The 26,344-nt window shown below is 21.7% G+C and overlaps 1 protein-coding gene across 2 annotated transcripts in view; it reads left to right on the forward strand.

Annotated features, from left to right (window-relative positions):
* Positions 1-25,774, forward strand: part of LOC129608352 (estradiol 17-beta-dehydrogenase 11) — a 52,109-nt gene extending 26,335 nt beyond the window's left edge. For both annotated transcript variants that reach the window (XM_055519828.1, XM_055519830.1), the window contains 7 exons: positions 14,256-14,409; positions 17,766-17,890; positions 20,484-20,594; positions 20,682-20,807; positions 21,054-21,175; positions 23,018-23,134; positions 23,238-25,774. In XM_055519828.1, the coding sequence (XP_055375803.1) occupies positions 14,256-14,409; positions 17,766-17,890; positions 20,484-20,594; positions 20,682-20,807; positions 21,054-21,175; positions 23,018-23,134; positions 23,238-23,475 (993 nt within the window). In that variant the 3' untranslated portion in view covers positions 23,476-25,774. The remainder of the gene's footprint in view (positions 1-14,255; positions 14,410-17,765; positions 17,891-20,483; positions 20,595-20,681; positions 20,808-21,053; positions 21,176-23,017; positions 23,135-23,237) is intronic.
* Positions 25,775-26,344: the final 570 nt, after the last annotated feature.

The following is a 26,344-nucleotide window of genomic DNA, read 5'->3' on the forward strand; positions in this document are numbered from 1 at the left end:
TTAGAAATGGTTTACATGCCTACCCATATTGTCAAATACAATTAGAAATTTAATAAAATTTTCTTAAAAATATACATTTGTATGTCCGTATGTTCTATGCAAATATACTTTGATATTTTAATTATGCGGTTAAAATAATTAAATATCCTTAAATAAAATTCTTAAATGTCATGCCTCAGATTCGTACGTAATTGGGTTTTGAAGTTAGTTGATAATTAGTTGATACTTCGTTTTTATTTTATGTGCTATGTGTATATTATTCTTTATATAATATTGAACATAATCTTTATTGTGTACTGACCAGGATGCTTCAGTTAAGGGACCGGTGCCATAACAACTGTATCACTGATCGGGATATTATATCGCGTATAGTATATACGCAAATGCATTCTATTAAATCTGATCTTCACGTCACATGATCTATAAACGATGCGTTTCTATTATCGTACATTTATTATTGTTGACAAGTTTAGTTGACATACAATTGTTGATGGTATGTACATGAAAAACTGCACAAAATTATTCCATATAATATTTAATTGTATAATTATATATTATTTAATTCATAATTTGTGTTCTATATGGCATACACTTAAATATTAAATGACGCCACTTTGACGCCCTTTTTTTACAATATTTTCTTAGTTGTCAATTTATTTATTTTTTTTTATAAATTATAATTAAATGCTCACTTCATAAACTCAATTGTTCAAAGAAAAAAAAAAAAAAAACTTAAAAAATAAATAATTTCATATCATATTGACCTTAACATCATAACATTTATTTTAGTTGTCATACTCGTAGCTATTATTTTTCAAAAAAAATTTCTAAATTTTTGAAATTTTTTCAAATAAAAAAAATTTTGAAGATGATTGCTGCAATAGAAAAGCTAGAGAAAAAAATATAATAAATTGAAAAATGTTTAATATTAAGCGTTTCTTTATAGAAAAATATAATATATGCGTACATACATACATATATACTATGCATACCTCCAGGTTTATAGATTTTTCCCTATACTGCGTATAAAATTGCAATATACGTGCGCATAATTTGATTACAATGCAGAATTTTCTCTCCATAAACAATAAAGAAAACCATTAATTAATTTGTTTGTCTTAATGACCCTCTTATTATAGGTAACAATTTAAACTGTCTTCTTTGAAACCCTCACTTTTAATTTCTCACTTTTTAGCTTTTTAATCACAAATTGATTCTCTCGTATAATCGCAACTATCCGACTTTTTCTAATTAATTTTAAGTTTAATTTAAATTAATCAAGTTAAATTAATTTTAAATTAATAAATTCAGTTATAAGATTCTTTAATTTTTTCCGAGGATAGATGCATGCACACACATGTACATACACATATATCGTTTAAAAATTTTAAAGTATCGTTCTAAACTTGTCACTCAAATCAAAGGTTCACTCATATTGTTAAGAATGGAACAGTTTTATTTAGTTTGGATTACTTTTTAATACGAAAAGTGACAATCACTAAATTTTTAACATTATTATATACAAAATACTGTAATTTAGGTGCGACTACACGCTTCAATTCTTCTTTCTCGGTAAAATTATTTCAAAGAAATAGTACTATATTGTAGCATATTGTATACACATTAATTTTATGCAATTGCGAATGAATTACATTACGAAACTTAAAAATTTCATATTTAAAATCTTATTTGAAGAGTTTCTAAATTATAAGTCATAATATATGCTATGAGTATGTGAGGATTTTTACACTTGGAATTTGCAATAATATGTAAAAAGAATTACTAATCACGTTCTTAAAAAAAGTTTCTGAATGTAAAATGATTACATCTTTTATTAAAATTAAATTTATTTTCTGACAAATATTCAAAACTAAAAGAAATATTTATATATGAACGCATATACATATGTATTTATATGTACATACATAATGTACATTATTTGTATATTGTATTCTAAATTATCCATGTTTTCGGCCAAAATCATAAAATTAAAGGCATGCAAATTTATTTATATAAAAAAAATTTTTTGAAAGAGAAGCACAAGGTTAATGACTTCTTATTAAAAATTAAATTTGTCATTTTCGTCATCATGGCAAACATTTATGCATAATATAATGCAATGTGTTTTATTTGTACATACATACATATTTTGTTAAGAGAAATGGAGCACGTACAGTGTATACGAAGGTTTTAATATAAATTTTAATAAATATGTGACTTTTTTATGTAAATTTAGCATGCAATCTAAAATATTTATAATATTGTATAAAACAAAAACTTTGTAATTTAAATAAACATAAATACATATGTATATATAAATTTATTTTTATAGGTACAAGAACCTTTATATGTAGATAGAAAATTATATTTAAAAATAAAAACAAATATTTTATAAATAACTTGGAATCTGTGAGAGCTATACCGTTTTGTTTGTGAAGTAATTTTAATAATTCAAAAAATTTTCATTAATTTAAAAAATCTTGTAGCGATTAAGAATTTTGAAACTTTAATTTTTCATAAATTTGACAATTTGATTTTGACACTATACTCGTCCATTTTAAAAAAAGTCTTAACTGTTTGGTACAAAGCGAAAAACATGTTTTCTCAGTTGTTTAATATCAATGCAAAAATGGTTATTTTAAATTAAATATATGTCCAGAATGCCGCATAAATGCATTTCTAGAAAAACTTAATTTTATTTATTAAAAATGGCAACACTGTTATAAAATATTAATTCTTCTTGGCTTGCTGACTATAAAAAAATCTTTTCAAAAATTAATTAATAAAATTCAATTCTCTTATATCAATTTTCTTTACGTAGATGTAATGTACTTAGTCACTCTATAATTTTGTGATTTTGAAATGCATGCAATATTAATTTACCATCCAATCTGAAATAATCAGCAGTATACGTGCAGAATTGTTTTTTATGCTCATAAATCCAGTTCTGTAATTTTAATAATGTATAATAATATTATAAATTCCTTAAAAAGCAAAAGATTCTATATTATAACCTTGAATTACTTATTTCTGACTTTTTATAATTATAACTGTATCATTATAAAATAATAAATAAACAAGTTAAAATTTTGGAAAAAAAAAACCTACCAATATCTTCCGGTTTGTTTTCAATTTTTTCTCTTATTTTACAAAACCAAAAGAAAAAATCCTTTCACTTTCAAAGTACATACATACATACATATATGTTAATCTCTACGGCATACACAGAAAAATAAAATTTGTATCAAACCGGATTATTTTTAGTATGCATACACATTATAATAATATTGAAGTCATGACGTAATTCTTCCTTATGATACCCTCACGGACAATATTGTTATCCATATTTTTTTTAATATTCCATATTATTTAGTTTCCATTTTCCGTTTCAATTATTTTTTGGTTTTCAATTAATTATTTATTTACTATAATTTTATTTTTACATTTTTATCATTTTACTGCTCCATTTACTGCATTCCTGAATGTAGAAATAAAAAGCAATCAAATAAAATATCATGTAGAAACTGTGAAAAAGAAAAATTACAAGAGAGTAAACAAACAAAAAATAATAAAAAAATAATGTAAAAAAGTGAACGCGAAATTCAAAAAATCAACTGTAGAAGTTATTCATCATAAATGAAAATGATTTTGTTTTGCATCACAATGTAAGTATATGTATATATACATACATACATATATATTTAGTATGTATAGATTTACATGAGGAGACCTTGAATTTTTTAATATTTTCCTTTTGTTTTTATTTTGTATATTACTTTCCATTTTATTATTTACATTGTTATGATTTTTATATCAAATGAGCATTTTTATGCTCTATAAATTTAATAACAGTTAATAGGAGTAAAATAAGAATTGTCATTTGTTTTTTTTATGTAGGAGTAAATTCTGTCAGAAAAAGGTTATTAAAATTCGATTAATGTTTATGTAATATTAATTAATGTTCTGTCAAAATTGAGTGGTTTGATGCAAGTAAAATTAGACACGTGTTCAATCAGATTGAAATTTTTTAAGATTTTTGTATGTACATACATACATTCGACAGTTCTAATTTTTGCGTTTACAAAATTTATATTTTCAAAAATTAAAAATTTTAACTAAAACAAAAATAAGGACGATTTCAGTCCCAGAACAAAAGCGGAACGGCAAAATCAATTGTATTCAAACGGAATTTTGTGTATAATGTCACATACCCATAAAAACAGATTCGCTTTAGTAATTTCGCTAGATTTTGGGCAGTCATATTCAAATATATGTATCCTATATTAATTCTGAAATTTCGTTACTGAAAAACGCTCTGATTCTGTTTTCACCTTAAAAATGGCAACTCTAACTGTATAATTAACACAAAATTAATACATAATTTATTTTATTTTTTTTATATGCATATATACATATGTATACATATATATAGTATATAATATACTTAAAGCATGTTAATTTGCATACACATGTTATTATTAATGTACGCAGTAAGTGTACTTACTTATTATATACGCTAACTAACATAAATTTTATTAAAAGAACGAACAAAAATATTTAAAAACAAGTTCATTAAATGTAATTGTTATATATGTACGTGTCGAGTGAAAATAATTAATTTTAATTATAAATTATATTTTATTTTTACGATTCAATAAATTTGCATAAATATAAAAATATGAATTTAATTAGTATTTAATTCATAATTTCTTTACAGCTTCGAATTTCAAATTTTAATAAAATTCGAACATGCAAAAAAAAATGGGAATCTTAAATGACAGATAATAATAACTGTATAATAATTTTTAGCACATTCTCTATAGAATAATGAGTAGGTTATCAATTCTAAACCGTGCTATATAATAAAATATTGCAATATTAGAAGTTAGAAGAGGTAAAATTACCCGCTAATTATAAAAAATAAAGCTTCATTAACACAGTATAAGTATGTGCTATAATAATATAATAAAATTAAGGTACATATATTATTTTAGAAAATTATTAAGATTTAAAGATAAACGTACAATATTTTCAGGTTCAGGTTCATTTCTATTTAATGAAAGTATATAGCTATATATATACTGCACTAATTTCCGAAATGCATATGTATGTATCATGTGTGTATGTCGTAACAATTACGTAAATTGAACTTTGCTTCACGATTTTCGCGATTTTTGCGATTTCATTTCATAATTTCAGTAGCCCCGAAAAAAAAACACCAAAAAACAAAAAAAAAAAAAAACAAAAATAAACAAAAAAGAAAATAAAATGAGTGCAAATCAGTGCATTGTACTTTGAACTTGATTTACCGGGCCCAACAAATTTTCATGCATCGGTCAAAAATATTTGTTTTTATTTTCTAAAGGTGTGGTGTGTTCATACCTGCAGTTTTTAAGGTGCACACTAAAAGACTTTATAAAAAAAAAAATTTTTTTTTATTTCGAATTTTGCTTTCTTATTGTTGGCACTTACCATTTACACACTGTACGTAGTACGTATACGTAAATATATTTATAAAAAGAGAAATTATATTATATCTTATAATAAATAAATTAATTGAATGAAATCGGAAGTAAGTATACATATACATGTATGTACATATTATGTACACATACTTACAATATAAATATAAAAACGTATGCACACTGATATAGTGAAACAATTAAAATAAAAGTTTCAAGGTTAATATCACATCATTTGTAAGGCGAAATTATGACGAATATATATATATATATATATATATATTTTGGGATTAAACTATAAATTATGTAATTTTTTAAGGTTAGGATTCTTATATTTATAAAAATATATCATAATATACCTTATGATAAGATGAATTCATGAGTTTTTGTTTTATGATTTTGAGGATAATTTCACAATGTACGCGTTGTTAAATATAAGTATATATAATATGTATATATATATGAATTCGTAAATTGCATATGGAAATTTAAAGGTGGGTTATAATTTAAATTATGATAAACGTATAAGTAATTGCAATATGCTTTATTTTTGGAATTTATTTTTAAAAAGAAAGGTGTAATCTTTAATTAAGTTTTTGATTGTTATTTTCTTTTTCTTTGTATTTTTGTATTTTAAATCATATTAAATCATAAAATTTGCTGCATACTATACAATATTTAAATATGTATATAGTTTCTTATGAATTTTTTATTAATTTTTTTTTTGATTTTCATAAAGAAATTTTTCTGTCTTTTAATACTGTCTAAAATGACCGCATTTACACACATAAATATAATATTACTTACATATTTCGGGGATATGTTAAAACATAATTTTGGAAGATTATATGTGAAATAAATGTTAGCATGTTATATACATTATAACAATTTAATTGCTAAAAATTTGCATTAAAATTTTATTTGGCCTCATAAATATTTATAGTTATAGTAAATGTGTTTACCATCTCCTGCCAATTACCATTATGTTAATAATTAGTATGTAATTATAAATTATAAATTGCAAAATAATTGCATTATTTGTAATTAACACATAAGTACTTAATGAATTATTCTTGAATTTCTTAAATGTTTTATATAAACGAAGAATTTTAGTTAACAAACGGTAATTAATGAAAATACGAACTACAATGAAAAAAAAATATTTTAGAAAATGAGAGTATTACAATTTATAATATCATATTAATTACATTATGCTTCTCTTTAACAAATATACGTAAACAATTACAAAGTGTTATACATATATGAAATGTTAATTTTAAATTAATCTTATCGTATTTTATACCAAATAATAGTAAAAATATTGAAGTGCCTTTATTAAATTTAAAAAGCTTTCCTTAAATTTCAATTTTAATATAATATGCTGGAATAAGGCAGAATATTTCATATTGTATATATGTATGTAATTGTATTGTAAACATATTGTATATCAATTGTATGTGCTTAATTGTGAATTTTATGACAGCAATAAGAAATTAGTTGCCTTTGAATATGTGAATATGTCTGTGAATGAATGAGACTATTTGATTGCCTAATTATGTTATTTTAATAAAAAAGAAAATTTGCTTCCTTAGTTCTTATTTTTTAAATTAGAAAAAAATGCTACAAAATTTTATACAACCTACTAGATAAAAATTTTTTTTAAAAAGAAATGTAATTTTTTATAAACCATTAATTAAATTGATAATACATTTTTTAAATTAATTTTTTTTTTGCTCTTAAAATCTTGTTAATTGAATTTTACAAGTTTATGATGAATAATAAATAGTCGTCAATATATAAAAGTTATTGTTTTATAATTAATTTCTTAAAGTATAATAATATTTAAGATAATAAAATTAATAGAATCAACCGACACTTCAAAAATTCAATCTAAGTTTGCATTAATCTTAGACTAATATTTAAAACATCACATTACTATTTTATTTCATTAATAAAAAACAATATTATTACTATTAACATTTTTATAATTAAATAAGTATTATAACGATGACAGCTATTTAGTAAAATGTTATATTCAAACGTCTATATCTATTGATTAATTATAGTGATATGTATAAAATGCAAAAATAAAAAATTTGATGTGACCAACACATAACCGACCGCATTATTAAAGTCTTGTATAAAATTATGAAAATTTTCTTTAAATATGACATTAATTGTTAATTTGGCTTTTAAAATAATTTCTTAACAAGCAGATATATTATTTTATTAACATTAAATTTCAAGAAAGTTGATCAACTACTTCCTAAGATATGATGAAATATGTAAAATCGGCCGTTATTAAAAGTTTTGTTTCCGAGCCCTGATATTCCCGAAAACTTTACTGATTAATTTTTTTAATAACCAAAATTTAAATTTGAAATTTCAAGTAAATTGATTGAATATTTCTTTCTCTATATGAGCAAAAATATAAATTCGGTTTGTTACAAAACTCCCTTTGCTGACACCTGAATTCCATAAGCCGAACTGATATGTGAAATATCAGAAAAGTACAGTGATGTATCCCAAAAGTTGCTCAATCTGTGCCATAGCCAAAATAAATTTACATATAAATTTCCTTAAAAATCGGTTTAGTTGAACTGATACTGATCTGTACACAGACTGACAGACTGACAGACAAAGCGACAAACACCTCTCTAAAAATAGTTTATTTACGCCTCTCTAGCATGTAAGAATGCATTTCTGCCGAAAACTCGACATATGAAATTTGGTACCATCACATAACCTCCCTTATTGCATGCAATGCTGTCAATACAAATGCTTCTATATTTATACACACATGTATGCATACGTTATAGCCATACGCACATTATTTTGTATTTAATTGAGGTCATATAATTTAGCCTCATCTATCAAAAACATACACACATTGTTATATGTATGTATATGTGGGTACGTGTATGCAGTTTTTAATATTAACATATCGTAATTTTTTTTATTATATTTGTATACAAATTTATATTTCCATTTATAATTTATATGTGTATGTGTATATTTGAATTAATAATTTTAGCAAATGTTTAATATTTTGAAAAAGAAATTATATTATAAAAGATTTAATTAATTTTTAATTTAAAAAAAAACTTCACACATAGGCTATTGTTCTTCATTTTATAATTTATTTCTTAATCTTTTATTTGTGTGTTAAAAATTTTCTTTTCTTTTTTTTTGTGCTTCTGTGTTCCATGTTTGATTATGTATGCATACGTGTGCTTTATTTAATTACCGTTACAAAAAAAAAGAAAACAAAACAAAATATTAATAAAATCAAAAAAAAAGCTAACACATAATTGTAAACGTCATCAGTTGAATTTATTGAGAACAAACGCGTAAATTAAAAACCAAAAAAAAAAAAACAATACTCGACGACGACAACACTCTTTTCGTCTTATTCTCAATATTTTGATTGAATCTATTCAGTACCGTTAAACAAACTGTCACAATTTTCACAAAAATGTCTATTTATATATGTAGAGAGGCGTTTTTCTAAAAATTTCAGGAACAAGAAGTTTGAATAAATTACAACGGTACTCTTATAATATTGCATTTAATCTTTTTTTTTTCTTAAATATACAATTTAAATATTTTTATTTTTTTTTTAATAAAACAAGTTTCAAAAATCCATAAATGACAATATTTTTGTAAAAACATCATAGCTCTGCTGGTCATTTCAAAAAATTTCTTACGGTAGTTTTTGGTTTCATTTTGGTTTTTTTTTTTTAATTTTTTAATACCTTAAAAAAAACTTAAAATTACAATTAGCTTTTTTTCAAATGTATGTGAAATTGTAAAAATCTATTTTAAGCTATTTGCCCTTGACCTATTTTCCTTTTCCTATAACAATTTATTCCCGCGCTCTTTCTCTTTTTTCTCTCTTTCTTATTCTCTTTCTATTCTTTGATTTGTCAATTTTCATGTACGACATGTTGCCAAAAAATTAAATTTCCGGATATGAAATGTTATATAATACTTTTTAGAAAATCGAAACAAAAGCCGAATCCGGAAGTGATCTTCTTATATGCAATAGAGAACAAAAAAAAAAAGAAGCCGCCATTCAGGAAATGAAATATTTAAACAAAATGTTTAACAAACCAAAAGGAAATAAAGATAAAGAAGTAAAAGTTTTTTTTTTTTAGAAACAGATGTGATCAATCAATAAAAGTTTGTATTATTGATTAAAAGTTTGTATTGTAAAATTAATTTATTTAGATTAAAAATTAAATATTAAATAAATATATAACTAACTAGATAAACTGGTAGTTTATTTAAATAAATAAAATTTATATTAAATTTTCTGAAAAGAGCATTTTATACAATATTTTAATAATAAAAATGCTAAGCTACAAAATCCCTTACCTTAACTTTGTCAGATATATTTAAAACTAAAAACTTCAGGGTTTAGAAGTAAGAATTCGCAATTGGTTTTTGCAGATTTTAGATTTACCACTATGTAGAAATTGCAAGTTAGAGTTAGATCTTATTATGGTTACCTATGTGTATAAAGATACAAGGAGTAACATAAAGACTAAAAATTAAATAAATAAACGTATATACGACAAGTTATTGTCGCATATAAGTTTTGTCGTATACATTGTCGTATAGATTAAATTTGCAGTATAAACATTTAGTAATTTCTTTATTATGGAGAATTCATGCATATAATTAAATAATTAGTCATTGATTTAAAATTGAATTTCTTAAACCACAGCTCTTATTTTATTCAATTAAATTTTTGTATCAATCATTTAAGAACCCTTATATACGTTACTGTAATATTATCATAATTTTAATCAATATTTAACAAAATACAGATTAATGCAAATTTTTACCTATAATAAAGCTTTTATAGTTTTTATATTGTAATAATTTTATTCTATTGTTATTAATTTAATCTTTAATTCAAAATATATAGTCGAATCTATTATAATATAAACATGTGCGTAAAAATTTTTTGAACTTTGAAATCATTTTAAATAATATATATATACATATATGTATGTATAACATGCTACAATAAAAGACAAGAAATTTTATCGAGAAATAAAATGTTGAAAACCTTGTGAAAAATTCGATTATAATCATAGAGTCATAATATAGCATCTAGATTATATTTAATTAAACTACTATACCCATATTAACTAAATGTAATTTTATTAAGAAATTGATGAAATTTATAATGTAAACATATATGTATGTATGTATACCATAAAGAATAAATAGCATATACGAACTTGTTTACAATAAGAAAGCTTTATAAAATAATTTGCAAATTTACACTCACTCTACTTTGTAAAAATAATCATTTCATATCCTAATTTAAAAAAAACTCTAGACCACATATACATAGTTTGTTTAATATACGCGCATAATTTAATTTTATATGTAGGTCTTTTTTAATAACTCTATTTCGAAAAGTGTGTAATTATATATAGTTTGTACTCCTATATATCCATATAATATATAAATATAGTAAGCGTAATATATTACAATATATAGGTTAATTTTTACAAATTAATGATTGATCGATGATTTGCTTAATTTTGAAATTTTTAATACAAAAAATAATTGTAGGGTTAATACTTATATACGTATATATATAAGTATTATATATATATAGATATATATATATATAAGGTGCAAATCTAATAAATCATGTAAATATAATTATAATATTGTACTCGTATGTATTTTAACGTATTGAGCATTTGTATTTATATATGTTTATAAAATATGACGTTTCATGCTATAAAAATTACATTTTTACAATCGCATGTTATTGATTAGATTTTAAAATGAATAATAATCACTTATTAATTTTGTTGGAAAATTCAGAACTAATAAATTAATTTTGTAATAAATTTTTAACCTTAATTTTGGATTAAAACCACAATATGTTTTTGATTGAGAAATATTAATATAAAATATAAATGAAATGCTAAAATGGTTATTTTGACTGATTGTGGCAAAAGACTATTGTGACTGATTGTGATTGATTTTGACATGTTAAAGTTTTAGTATTTCATACTATGTTCAACATGTTGATAAGCTTTACATCGTTACACATTATTCAATGGAGATGTGCGTTTCCACTGAAACTCGATATGCAAAATTTGGTGCCGTCACAGAATCTCTCTTAAGAATGCGGATGGTAAAAAGAATTGTGTGATATTACTTATGAAATATGGTAATAATGTTGAAATATCCTGTTGTATAAATTCTTTTTTTAGATGAACTATGTGGTAGATGAAATACCTCCAGTGGTAGTTGTTTATTTCAATTGTATGTAGCATGTTAATTGATTCATTGGTTGTTGAATCTCACAGTATTTATTCCGTAGGCTACGGGACTATGAAATAGACAGCAAAAAATCCATTCTTTTCAAATCATTTGGAACCACAGAAGAAATTCTTTTAAACAAACTGTATTCAACATTCCATTTCAGTTGTTCGTCAATCCACAAACTGAGTTATTTATATTTCTCAACATTTTACAGTACTTGATTATTTAAATATATATATTCAAGTTGTAGGCAGAGAAGAGCTAATTATCATATATTTTTTTAATGTTTTTTATGAGTTTATTCCTTGACATCCATTCGGAAATGTTATAACATATTCATAATACACGAAAATCTTAATAAATTAAATATTTAATAGAAACTATATTATTCTTTTCATAAATTTTATTAATATAATTTTTAATATGAAAAATCGATTAGTTTCTCTTATGGTTAAAATATTGTTTTATTGATTGACAACTTCTATATATATACATATAACGTATAAAAATGTATACTGTATAATAATTAATCTTAGGCATCTTAATATAATTTTAATTGTTCCTCGTACATTAAAAACTACAAAACAGCGGTAGTAGCATGAATTTATTCAAACTACTCACATATGAATTGTTATATAAAATATTTCGTATTACAAAATCTAATGAATTTGATTACTAAGCAAATTCTTGCTTTTTTTTCATTATAAATTATAAATAAATAATTATTACAACAAAGTAAAAAAATTTTTCTGTATAAAAACATAATTATATTATGAACATAATTTAAATTTTGTAATATTTTTTTAAGAAAAATGACAAGTAATGAAAAATTGAAAAATAATAATGAAGATTAGCAAAAAAACAAAAGCAATTAATTCACATTGTAATCAAAGTAGAAGTTAAATCTTCTTCTTAAAAATGTTAACCATTAAGTATTATATATGTATCGGATCTACTAGCGTCGGATTTATCATAGACGCAAAGTAATCACTTCCAACGGGCTCCGGAAAACAGAGGCGCATTAAAAACTTCTTTCCAGTCAACCTGTGTCCAGCCATCTCTGCTTTCTTTCCGTTATAGTCAAATTTATTGGCTTCTCAGTAATCGTCCATAGTTCATTGTTTGATATTGTTCTGGGTCAAAATATTCCATATATAGCCTTATTGATATATGCTGTGTCCACCATATTTAGGTTCCATAGCAAATATAAATCTTACATTCTCCTCGGAGTTTTGAGAGATCTTTTCAATTTTTCCTTTAAAGTCTATGTACCGCCACTTTTTAAACAATCTATACATTACATTATAATAATTATAGAAATTACATAAATATTTAAATTACTTATAATATTGTACTTACAAATTTTTTTACACAAATCTCATACTCTTTACAATTATACTAAATTTAATCAGTTAGTCACAAATTATTATGCTTTACTTAAACACATATTCATACATACAAACATATGTATATAATTTTTTTGTTAGAGTGACTGTGTTATTCAGTTCATATCGTATATTTTATTGTTTTATTTATTTTATATACAAAGCAAGTATTTATGCACACACACATTTAATATTCATATGCAAATTTTTAAAATTACTATACTTGTAGAAATGTGTGCTATTTTAAAGTCATTAACATTTTCACTCTAATTGAGTAATAAGAAGGTGTGCTTTATAACAAATTAACAATTATATGTGATCGAACCAATGAACTATGTATATACAAATAATTGAGATAATACGAGTACATATGTATATATAAAAGAAACCTAAAATAATTTATAGAGACGCGGTTATTCTATTATGTTTTCTTTATTATTATAAAATTATTAAAAAGTGCGAGAAAAAATTTTATGCTTGTAAAAGTTGTAAAAAGGCATATTATTATAATACAAACACTTAATGATATTTGATATAATAAAATATTGAATATTTAATGTAAAATTTTTTTTAGTTCACATTCACAATAGTTATATTTGAATATTTTGAAAATTTAGATTTCAATATACGTATGTATGTAATAAATAGAACAAAAGCATAAATTTAAACATATATAAAAAATTTGTTTATACATATACATACTTGAAAATTTATTAACCATTAAATTTTAATATATAAATTTATCTATATAGGTAATACATATTATTACATATATCGCACAATAAATAAAAGAAAATCGTAACCTATTGAAAAATTTTATATTAAACTTGACATTATTATTAGACCTATTGAGAATGACATTAACGATTTATCGAAAATTTATATTGTAACAAAAATAATAATAATAATATATAGGTTATTGACTTATTAATATGAAATAATTAAATTTAAGCTGTTTATAACATAATTAAAATCATTATTGTTAAATTCTATTAAAATATAATTTGGTGTAATTTAATATTTAAAATATTTTCAATTTAACCATTTTAATTAATATCAATAAAAGGATAACCATTTTAATTAATTTTTTTATTTTGCATTTTTTTAGGATATTTATTATTTGACATGTGGTTATCCAGAAAAAGATTTATTAAATGAAATTGCTTTGGTTACGGGAGGAGGAAGTGGTTTGGGTCGTCTTGTTGCACAACGTTTAAGCCAAATGGGTACAAAAGTTGTTATATGGGACATTAATTCTGAAGGTAAATATATATATTCAAGAATATTATAACTTATTATATTGTAATTAATTAATTAAATTAATATTTCATATTATTTTCAACAGTAATATTTTTATTTTAAATTCAAAATATTTTTAAAATTAAGCCCCCATATTCTAATGTATATTGTAATTCACATAACCTATAATTTTCAAAATTCAATTTATTTGCTTTAAATTTTTTTTTTAATTATTATTACTTATTTTAAAGTGCTCATACACAATTATTTACATATTTAAAATATATGTACATATTGTATTTATGCCTCAAAAGCATCTTTGTCAAATATATTCAATTAATCAATAAATGAAAAATAAATAAAATTGCACTTTAAATAAATAATCTTGTATATAAGAGTGTGTAATACGGGTGACATAAACATTTTCTTACTTTATAAGTACCTAAATTAGGTACAAGGTAATGTTAAATATACTTTTGCACTTTATATATTATGTCATTTTATATTTATACATATAAAATAAATTTTACAAGTAATAGAACGTAAGTATGATTATGTAAAAAAAAATTTTCAAACACTTACTTTATTTCTTATTTATATTTACCTTTATACATTTTCTTTATTTCAAAGTCAATATCACTTAGACAATGTTACAATAATATAGAAATTTATAAATTAAAAAAGAAGAGGAAAAATTATTTTATAGACTTCTATATAGAAAAATTCATTTTATAGCTTTTTAAACAAATTTAATTATGATAGTAAATATTTATATAATAAGAAATCTGCTCTTACAATATCGCATTTTACAATATTAGAACAAAAGTATGCAATAAAAAAATTATTAATTTGGTTATGAAAATTTATTTAAAAAAAATTTACATGTTTTATTTTATTGACATCTTTTCTCATATATTAAATGAAATATCATTGAACTAGGTATATAAAATTTCTGTTTTTAGCTCAAAAGTGATTGCGATCAAGTTTTGTACCAAAAACATAGTAATTTTTTTCTTTTATCGCATTTAATAACTCCCTGTAGTTGTTAAATACAAACATTTTTAAGGATAGAAAGCAATCCCGCATGACTATCCCATCATCCATGCGTATACAATTGATGCTGACACCGAGACCTTTCCAACGACCGCTCTAGGTATGTAAAAGAAGCGATTCCACCCACGGAAATTTTATTTCCGCGGTGGCTATTAATACCATTCCCATGACCATTCTCTTAGCTTGCTAGTTCTCACAAGCACTCTCCCAGCTTGCAAGTCAATTTTAAAGCTGAATTTACAAGAAAATAAAGAAATGCAACATGAAAAGGATTCAATTGAAATTAAATTTTTTTTAAAAAACATAAACATAAACGTGGTTCCAGTTAATTGTATAAGGCCAGATAATTTTTTTTAAATTTCAACACCTGAGAAAATTATATGTATTTTGTTTTAAAACCAAATATTCTGCAAAATAACATAATTGAATTACTATTGTGAATATATTTGCTGCAAAAATGAAATTGTGAATTATTTATTACATGTTGTTGAAATATTTCCTTAAAATTTTTAAATTTAAATCAAAATTTCTAATTGCGTCTTAAAATTTAATGTGGGATTTTTTTTTTCTTTGGTTTTTTTATCATTTCTATTATTTGCCAATTTTACACATTAATTTAATATATTCAAATTAGAATTCATTTTGATTTTCAAAAATAGAAAAACCCATCATTTTTTCCACCAAAGTGAAATAAGAAATTATTCGTTTGTTTTTCTAAATTTTAAACATTAGTAAATAGATTTATTAATAATAAAGACCATCCAGTTCTTTTAACGTCAAAATTTTGATTCATTTAAGCAAAAAAAAATTTAAAAAAATTTATTAATTTTTTAAAAATCATCGTCAATAAAATATTCTTATAATAAATTTTGTGTTTTTATTACAAAAATTATGTCTAAAAAAAAACCAGACAAATACCATTTTTTTTTTTATATTTTTACTTAATTATTGAATTTTTTAAAATTCTTTATACAATATAGAATTAATTAAATTTAAAAAAAAATTCACATTGAATTTATTTTTTTGGGAAATTTAATTTAATATTTAAAAAATTTTAATGATCTTAGATTCAAAAGAATCTCCATCCATTTTTAAAATTATAATATTATGCAAAATAAAATGAATTAGAAAACTATAAATTTTATTATAATTAAAATAAACAAAAAAAAAAAGTTCTAATATAATATTTTCAATGTTAAGGATAAAATGCCAACAAGTTTTTCTTGAAAAATATACGTTTAAAATACAAAAAAAAAACAAAAGTTTATTCAATGCCAATATCAAACCGATTATTCTGAAGTTGAAGGTCATCATTATAGAGTTAAATGTGGTTTTATGGTATTATTAAGCATTTAATATTTATATATAGAAAAATATTATGCATATAGAATATATAAAGTGTTTTGTTTTGGAATTCACATGAGTTCTTTTAAATTCACGCAAAGAAAAAAATTCTGTTAATTCATCATTTTTTTTTTTCATAAGATTTTATAATGCAATCTATTTGTTAACCAACATGCAATAAAATTAAAGCAAAACATTGTTAAATTCTTAAACATCATACATACATAATAAAAGAAATTTGCTTTAAAACGTTGTATATATAACTTTAAATACAATTTATATTGCATACGTTGCAAATAAATTTATAACAATAAACATGGCCTCCATAGTAAAGTAACCCACTTTATAGCAGAAATTTCGGTAAATAAATTTCGGACTAGTATATACGATAAGATTAGAAAATAAGAAAACATCTTGGAAGAAAGCTTTAAAGGTTTTATAGTCCAAGTAAAAAAGAAGTTCAAATTACAATCCACCATCTTCCGGACCACTGCGTGCGCAATTTGTATTTGACCGAAAAATTGCAAAACATATAATTTACAAGTCCTTTACATTGTGACTATATTATTAAATTGTCGGACAAATGAAAAATAAATTTATAGTTTTTTGCAAGTCAGTAGTATAGCACAAACTCTTTAACTCGGTTGATACATTACAATAAAATTTTATGTCTATTATGGTATCACAGTATTAATTACGTTATAGTCGTATGAAATCCAGTTGGCTGGCTAACCTTCCTCACAAAATTTAAAATTTCTTTGTACCTACTTTATTGTAAAACTTATTTTTATACTGTTTGTTTAAAATAACACAGATTCTTTTTATATATAAACATATGCATTTCTTATATTCCTAAATTTCTTAAATTAACCTCAACTTTCTTTATTAACATAAATTTAAACTAAATAAACTTTAAAGAATCACAATACAAGAGCATTTTGTTTTAATTAACATAATTATTTTCTATTTTTATATTATGCAGGAATCAAAGAAACTACAGAGATAATACAAAGTATGGGCGGCTATTGTAAAGGATATCGTGTAGATATATCAAAGAAAGATGAAGTTTATAAAGCTGCCGATATTGTTCGTAAAGAAGTTGGTGATGTAAGTATATATACTTAATAAAACATATTGTATATATATATTTTGAAAATCTTAGAAAAAATATTCTTAGTATATTTACTTTAATTTTTTTTTTCATAATATTATTTTTTAATAAATATTTCAATTTAATTTTACAAATCACTCAGGCATACGAAAAAGTATATTTGTGCTGTACATATGTACATGAATACTTACACATTTACTTGAGTATGTAAAAAAGAAAAATGAATTTATTTATTTTTTATATTTAAATTGAATAACAAAATTTTAAATTATGAAAATTTTTTAAATAAATTTTTTTGTTTTGGGTCAACAACTTTTATTTTATATTTGACGGCCTTGACAATATTGTGCAATTTTTATGCATTTTTGTTTTTCTTTGTTTTTTTTTTTTCAATTCATTATTACATTTGAATTATTGATTAAAATACAGGTTTTTTTTTTACATTATGATTTTATGTTTCCTAAAAAGTTGTAACTCAATTGTGTATGTTTGCATATTTATGTAAAAAATACTGGTTCAATAAATTTTTACAGAAATGTAAAAAAAAAAATGATTTTAGATTAAAAATCCTTTATTTGAATAAATTTGATCGTATTTTCATGGAATATTTATATATGCAAGTCATGTATAATAATTTGACATCAATAAATTGAGTTAATTTAAGAATTTTACAAAAATAAAATTAGTAAAAAAATAAAATTAGTAAAAATCGTTTTAAACTATTAAATATTAGTAAAGTATTGTAAGACTAAAGGTGTAACTGACGATCGAATACCCGTCAACAACAAATGCCAATCGACAATCAACGTTAAAAAAACTTTTGCATATGAATTTTTGTATAAAACTTTTGGATGCAACCGATTGAGAACTGATTTAAAAAGAAATTATTTTTTCTTATTAAAATTTTGATATACTACTAAAGATTGAATAGGGGTTTTTCGAGATTTTTCAGTGCTTAATGTTAAATATTTATTTAATTTGAATTTCACATTAAAATTTTTTATCTATAATAGTTATTGCCTATGTTTAAGAACTGAAATATAATATCGAATTGTAATATGTATCGATTAGCAATTCAAAACTGAAACGTAGGTTCAAGATCATATCACATGTCATTCTAATCTTTTTTGAGTGTTAATCTCAATATATTTAATTTATCAGTTTCCGAACATAAAAATAAAAACCTTTTTAATTTACATATTTTAAAATTTAAAAGAATCTTAAATTTTTTTTTTACTGAATTATAAACCAAAAAATAAAAATTTTTATGAATTCATCGCTAAAAAGAAAAGAACATATGAACATATGCATATATAACCATATAATAAAACATGGTATTTTATCTATTCGTACACAAAAAAATATATTGGAATTTATAAGTTCATTAACCCCTTATGAATTGGCATTAATTCTATATAGCTTTTCTATATTAATTTAAAAGATATTTTTCTTTTATTTGAAAACGGATTTGAACGTTTTTACATTTTGTTATTTTTTCTTTTAATTTTATTTTGTGAAATGATTCTGCCACCCAACTGTTATAATTTTTGTGTCTATACATATACATAGACATTTGTATGTGTTTGTAATTAATATATTATATGTTTATAATAATTTTTATTAATTTTGTTATTTTTTTAATTTAGGTAATAATTTGGATTTTTTCCTCGCTTTAAATTATTAAATGATAATTTTTTTTTTATATTTTTTATAGTTACATTTTGTTATTTTTATTTTTAGTGAATTAATAAACATTTTGTTTTTTTTGTAAAAACTAGAAACCGGAACAATTTTCAAAATTATATTAACTTTTTATTTTAAGTTGCTAATTAATTAATTTTCATTTCTTTTTTGATTATATCTTTACATTTTATAAAAGTTTGTTTATTTACTGTGTAAAAAAATAAAGCATTAAAATAATGAAAAGTATTCTTTTTTTATATTTTATGTTAAGTAAATTTAAAATTAAATTTTTAAATATTTTTTCAAAAATTATTATACATGAGGTAAAATGATTTTTTTAAATTGTAGTTTTCTTATATTTTAAATATTTTTTTATTATTTTAATTAAATTAATTCTAAAATGCACATATTCATAAATCTAAATTCACAAATGCAACCTGGATCTTATAAAATTATTTAAATTTGAAAGGTGCTTGTTACGCACGAAATTGCGATTTGGGTGCCTGTTACACATGAAATTTAATCTACGATTAAATGTGAATCTGATGAAAAAAATAGAAATATTAAATTTTTAAAAATAGCATGGCAGAAAATAAATATTTCAGTTTATTAGATTAGAAATATTCAGATTTTATAGTAGATTAAATCAGAGATTTAGTCTGATGTGTAACTAGCACCCAATAGACCAAAATAATTAAATTTATAGGAAATTTTACAAATTTTTGAAAATCATTTGATTTTAAATAATTTTTAGATTCATTTTTACATTATACAAATAATTTTCAAATAATTTTTACAGAAATTTCTTAAAAAATACAAAATTATAAAAAAAAAATATTTACATATAATTATTTTAAGAATTTTCATATTTTTTAATAATTCTTAATTAATTAATTATGTACATAGGTTTCATTATTGGTTAATAATGCTGGAGTTGTATCAGGAAGTTTATTATTAGAAACACCAGATCATCTTATTGAAAGATCATTTAATGTTAATATTATGGCACATTTTTGGGTAAATTTTTCTGAATTATATTTCAATGACATTGTTGTTGAATACTTTTCTTAATCAAAATTTCATTTTTTTCTTTCTTAATTTCAGACATCAAAAGCATTTTTACCACAAATGATTGAAAAAGATCATGGACATATTGTTACAATTGCATCATTAGCTGGTCATATTGGAATATCAAAATTAGTTGATTATTGTGCTAGTAAATTTGCAGCTGTAAGTATACATACATAAATTACTTGTATTTATGTCTATTTTGCGTATCCATCTTGTGTTGCTATCTAAAAAAAAAACATTAATTATTTGTAAAAACAAAAAATTACAATATTTATTTTTAGTTACGCACAATCACTATACACTATACATTTATTACATATACTTAAATATTCGCATCCTGTTTTTTAATGCATAATTTATTCATCAGAATCTCATTTTTGTTTTCTTGTTTTCTTCAATGTATAGGTTGGATTTGATGAAGCCTTACGTTTAGAACTAGATGTTCTTGGACATCATGGTGTTCAAACAACTTGTATTTGCCCATATTTTATTCAACAAACCGGAATGTTCGATGATGTTAATGCAAGGTAAGAAAAAAAAAAGTGATTTAAAAAATAAAATAAAAACCAAAAATTAAAATCAAAATGCATCTAGGATTTGTTTTTTTTTCTACTATGTACATACTTAATGGGTTCATTTCCACTTTAGTTGCGTATTTTTATAACCAGTATATATGTATTTCAAAACAAGTTTTTTTATTTTAAGAATATTAAAACGAAATTTTATTCTTTCGATTTTACTTAACGAAATTACAAAATTTACTTGAAAATTATGTAGAATTTTTTATTAGCTAATAATTTCACATTGGAATTCAGTTATTATATGAAAATTTTTAATTTTGACAATTATGACTCAATTGACAATTATGTGTCATTTAATTGCAATTTATGTATTGAAGAAATTAGAATTTACTTTAAATATTTTGTTTAATTAATGATGATTACTATACAGATTAAAGCTAAAATGAATTTTTTTATCTTGGTTAGCAATTAAAATTTCTAAATATACTGATATTTTTAAAATTGTTGTTATGCTTAATCAAATAAATTTAAAACTAATATCCAAAATTTTTGCAAATTTAAATAATTCGAAATTTTTTTTATTTGAATCATGATTTGCGTATATACATGTACATTGTATGTGTAAATACTAGGAAATACTCACTTATAGAGATCGTTGGGAAAAAAAACTGTTTAAGGATTTCTCTAAAATATAGTATACAATCTCTCTTTGCCGATTAGTAACAAAAATTTGTTCGAAGCTTGGAAAATTTTCGTTTGATTTTTGAATACCGAAATATGTTTTCACCAAACTATTAATTTTAAATTTTCAGGAAAGCTAAATTTAACCACAGTCAAATTGTAAAATAATTTTTAATTTGATCTGGAACAGTTTTGCAGGGAAAACCTGAAAATTTAAAAAAAAAAATTTAATTAATATATTTAATAATTCAATTTACGAAAACATTAAAACAGGATACTAAATCGAAAACAAGAAATTTACTATATATTGCGTATACGATTAAGAATTTATAAATGCCATGCTGTTAAAAATATAAAGCATCCTATTGTTTACTACAAAATATAATAAAAATTCTATAGGAATATTGTAATATTTTGTGTTTTACAGTAAACATGACCTTGAGGCAGGTCATTAAAGTCATATTCTTATACTACTTATATTACACATACAATGCTTTTATTTTTTGTTTGTTTAGTTTTTTATTGGTTTTCTTGTTTATACTTGTATAATTACTCTATACGAAATACAATGTCAAAATTTTGTTTTTATTTTTTGGATTGTGTTAATTAAATCATAATGCTAACTGCCACATACTGGCACATATGTACATACTTGCATGTATTATTAAAGTATTCATTATTGTAAAATAATTTCTTGTTTCCAAATTTATACGGCTTTTTTTTTGGGCTTTACTCACTAAAAAAGAGAAATATAAATTGCAAATAAAAAATAATGACTATAAAACTTTAATTGTTTTTTTTTTGTTATTTTTTTTTAATTATTTTAATTGTTTTAATGTTTAGTCATAATTTTATATGTAAAATAAAGAAATCAAATACATTTCTATGTGCTAATTTTATTACAAAATTAAATTAAATATTAAAATAAAATTTTAATGTAATTTTTCTCCTTGAGAAACACAAAAAAAACTTAAACCTATTGTGAATGAATATTTTCTAATTAAATAAAATTTGCGGTCAGATGCAGAAAAGTAAAAATTGTCAACAATTAAACTGCAAATTTGTAACATTAAAATTTACTTTTTCACTATTAAATATTTTGCAAAATTATGTAAAATAACTCAATATAAATATTTTATTAATAATTCATATAAATTTAATTTGCAGATGGGTACCAATTTTAAATCCAAATGATGTTGCTGATAGAATTGTTCGTGCAATTCGTACAAATGAAAAATGTGCTGTGATTCCAGGATACATTAAAATTTTATTATCACTTAAATGGTATGGTTCTCTATATACATATGTATACAAAAATAACTTTTAATTAAAATTTCCAAATAAAAACAAAATTTATTACATATTTTTTTTTTTGTTATTTTTTTAGGACATTCCCATGGGGTTGTAATGCTGGTTTCTTACGTCGTTTAGTAGTTGATGCATCACCACATCAACAACCATCATCAATGAATAAAATTGAACATAATAAAACAAATGGAATACATAAAATATTAGCAAATAATGATGTAGAAAAACATGATCTCATAAATTCAGATTTCTCAGAAGATAAACCAACATCAATTTTAATAAAACGATCACCATCATTAGGTGAACGTGTACTTTAGTTTCTTATACATATAAATTCTCTTTTATTTCCCCTTATCTTTCTATATTTTCCTTCATGTAAATATTATAAATTTATTTTTTTTTTATTATTATATTATATTTTATTATATTTAATAAAAAAAAGTTATACTTTAGATTTAGTAATTTAAAAATTATAGATTTAAACAGAATTTTAGTTAAGTACCTGTTAAATAAAGAAAAAAAAAAAACAAAAAAATAAAAATCTATTTGTATTAAAATAATAAAGAAAAAAACAAAAAAAAAAATGCTATAAAATTTAAAAGAAAAAGTAAAAAAATCAAGAGAATCAGAAATGGTTTCTCCAACAAATATGCAATTTTTTATATAGTTAAGAAATTTCATACATTCATATGAAAAAATTAAGTGATTTGTATGTAAACATTAAAATTCTTAATATGTATATGAAATTAAACATTTAGTTCATTCTTATAATTTACTTATATATTATTATTATATAATAAGTATAAAATGTATGTGTTTTATATAGATAGCATTCCGTATTGTAAAATAACCGCCAAATTTTGACGATGCATTACGCTTTTTCGTATGCATTGACTTTGATATAAGAAATTAAATACGATAGGCTGGAAATTTTAAAGATGGATGGTATTAATACTTATAATGTTTTTACAAAATTTGTATTCCGAAATATAAAAAACAGAATTTGTTTGGTTTTGTTTGACAATGCAGTGCCATTGTCTCTATTTTTCGATTTAGGCACGGTTTAAAGGCAGTTTCATAACTTTTGACAATACGGAATACTATACCATACTTTTACGATAATATTATTATAACAAGCCTTAAAAGATTTTTCGGAAGAGGTTACTACCTAACACACTCTTTTTTATAACACTATATTAAAATTAAAAATTCTAAATTATATAATTATAATTTCTATACATGTATATGTATAGAAAAATTTTCATTAACAAATGACAGACATTAATTTCCAAGTAAATACCATTAAACATTGAAAATAAATTTTTACAAAATAAAAATTACTATCTTCATATTACTTGTATTATAATTTTATTTTAAGCAGAAAAAAAAAAACAAAAATAAAATTATTTAATAAAAATTAATTAATTTTTATTTTTAATTTTAGATATTTTTGAAAATAATCTGATATTTCTAGTTCAATATCTTATAATTATTAGGTGTAACTACAATTTAAAAAAAATAAAACTAAAATTAAAAGCACATTTTTTTTGTCAATTTTTATCGAAATGTGCTAAATATAAAACTTTAAATTACATCACAACATCGTTTTGAATAAATATGGTACAAGAAAAATTAAAACTATAAAAAAAAAATGTTTTTTTCTTAAATTATTAAATTTTTATTGCTATTGTTAAAATATGTAAAATTTAATTTTAATTATTGAAAAATGTTTTACATATTTATTTACGCTTTTAAAACAAATTTAAACTATTCTTTTTGTAAAAAAAAATTTAAGTAAAAAACTTTAAATGTTAAAATTACGCTCTCAAATTTTATATTCCGTCGTGTTTTAATATTTTTACACCAATTTTTAAACAAACATGTGAGCTTGCTTCTGCTTTAATATTTAAAAATTTTTAACAATAAATTAAAATTATTAATAATTTAATGCAATTCTTTTGATCGGTGAAGCGAATGATTTGGTGAATCAAATGAACTCGGCGAATAAAATGGCATTTCAAACTATGATTGGCGAATGATTTTGTTCCAAAACATTCCTAGCTAAATATGTAAAAATTGACATTCGCCAAAAACGTCATTCTCATCACCAATCATAATGAGGGTATATAAAATGTTTTTTTTTCGAGTTTTTTTCCTTCTTTTAAATACCTTTTTATATAAATTTGATTAAAATAATAAAAATACACCGGGTTAACATTGGAAAATTTATGTAACAAAATTAATAAAAAAAAAAAAATAAAATATAATTATAATATAGAAAATAGAGTGATTAAAAATCTGTGTTTTTTATAATTAAAAATAGTTTAGTATAGCAAAACATATTTCCATAATTATTCTGAGAAAAAAAAAACAAAAATTAAAATTTTTATTTTATATTAATTACTTTACATAATTTCAGAATGAATTAAAAAATTTGCGCAATATTACATACATATATAACTTATAGCAGCTATAGATATAAAAATATTAAATAAATTCCTTCTATTATATTGTGCCTAAATTCTATTTAATTATATAAAATAATATATTAATTATAATTAACACATTTTTTATATATAATATTATAAACATTATTATTATTATTATAGAATTTTATGTAATAAATTGTGTATTATGAAAATTGTATAGTATTTAATTTTTAGCTAGAAATATAATTTTATATAATAATAATAAATTAAATGCAAATAAATTCAAACATTTGTAAATGATTCTTTCATTATTATATAAATATTCATTAAAGAAATGAGTAAAAAAAAACAATAAATAAATAAAAAAAAAAGAAATTAAAATTTTTATATTTTTTTTTTGTATTTTTAACTTATTTTAATGTTATAAAACAAATCTGAAAATTAAATGAGCTGAGCGAAGATTGAGCGAAAAATAAATTCGAACCCAATTTTGAACGAATGGGCGCAAAAGTAGAATTCAATTGTTTCTAAAACCGAAATCAAACTGTTTGGACCATAATTCTACACCCTCATATACAAATCCAATTGTGAATTCTATGTTGACCATTCAAAGGAGTATAAATATATTTTGTAGAATCAGATTATACTAGCGCATAAATAAAAGGTGAAAGTTATGATCCTATTTCTTGTACAAATATTATAAACTCAATTCTATTCATTAATCTTTAAAAAATAAAATGGTATAACTTATTGTAGT

Source organism: Condylostylus longicornis, unplaced genomic scaffold, assembly GCF_029603195.1.
Source record: "Condylostylus longicornis isolate FDR11 unplaced genomic scaffold, ASM2960319v2 ptg000031l, whole genome shotgun sequence".
In the NCBI taxonomy this organism is placed as follows: domain Eukaryota; kingdom Metazoa; phylum Arthropoda; class Insecta; order Diptera; family Dolichopodidae; genus Condylostylus; species Condylostylus longicornis.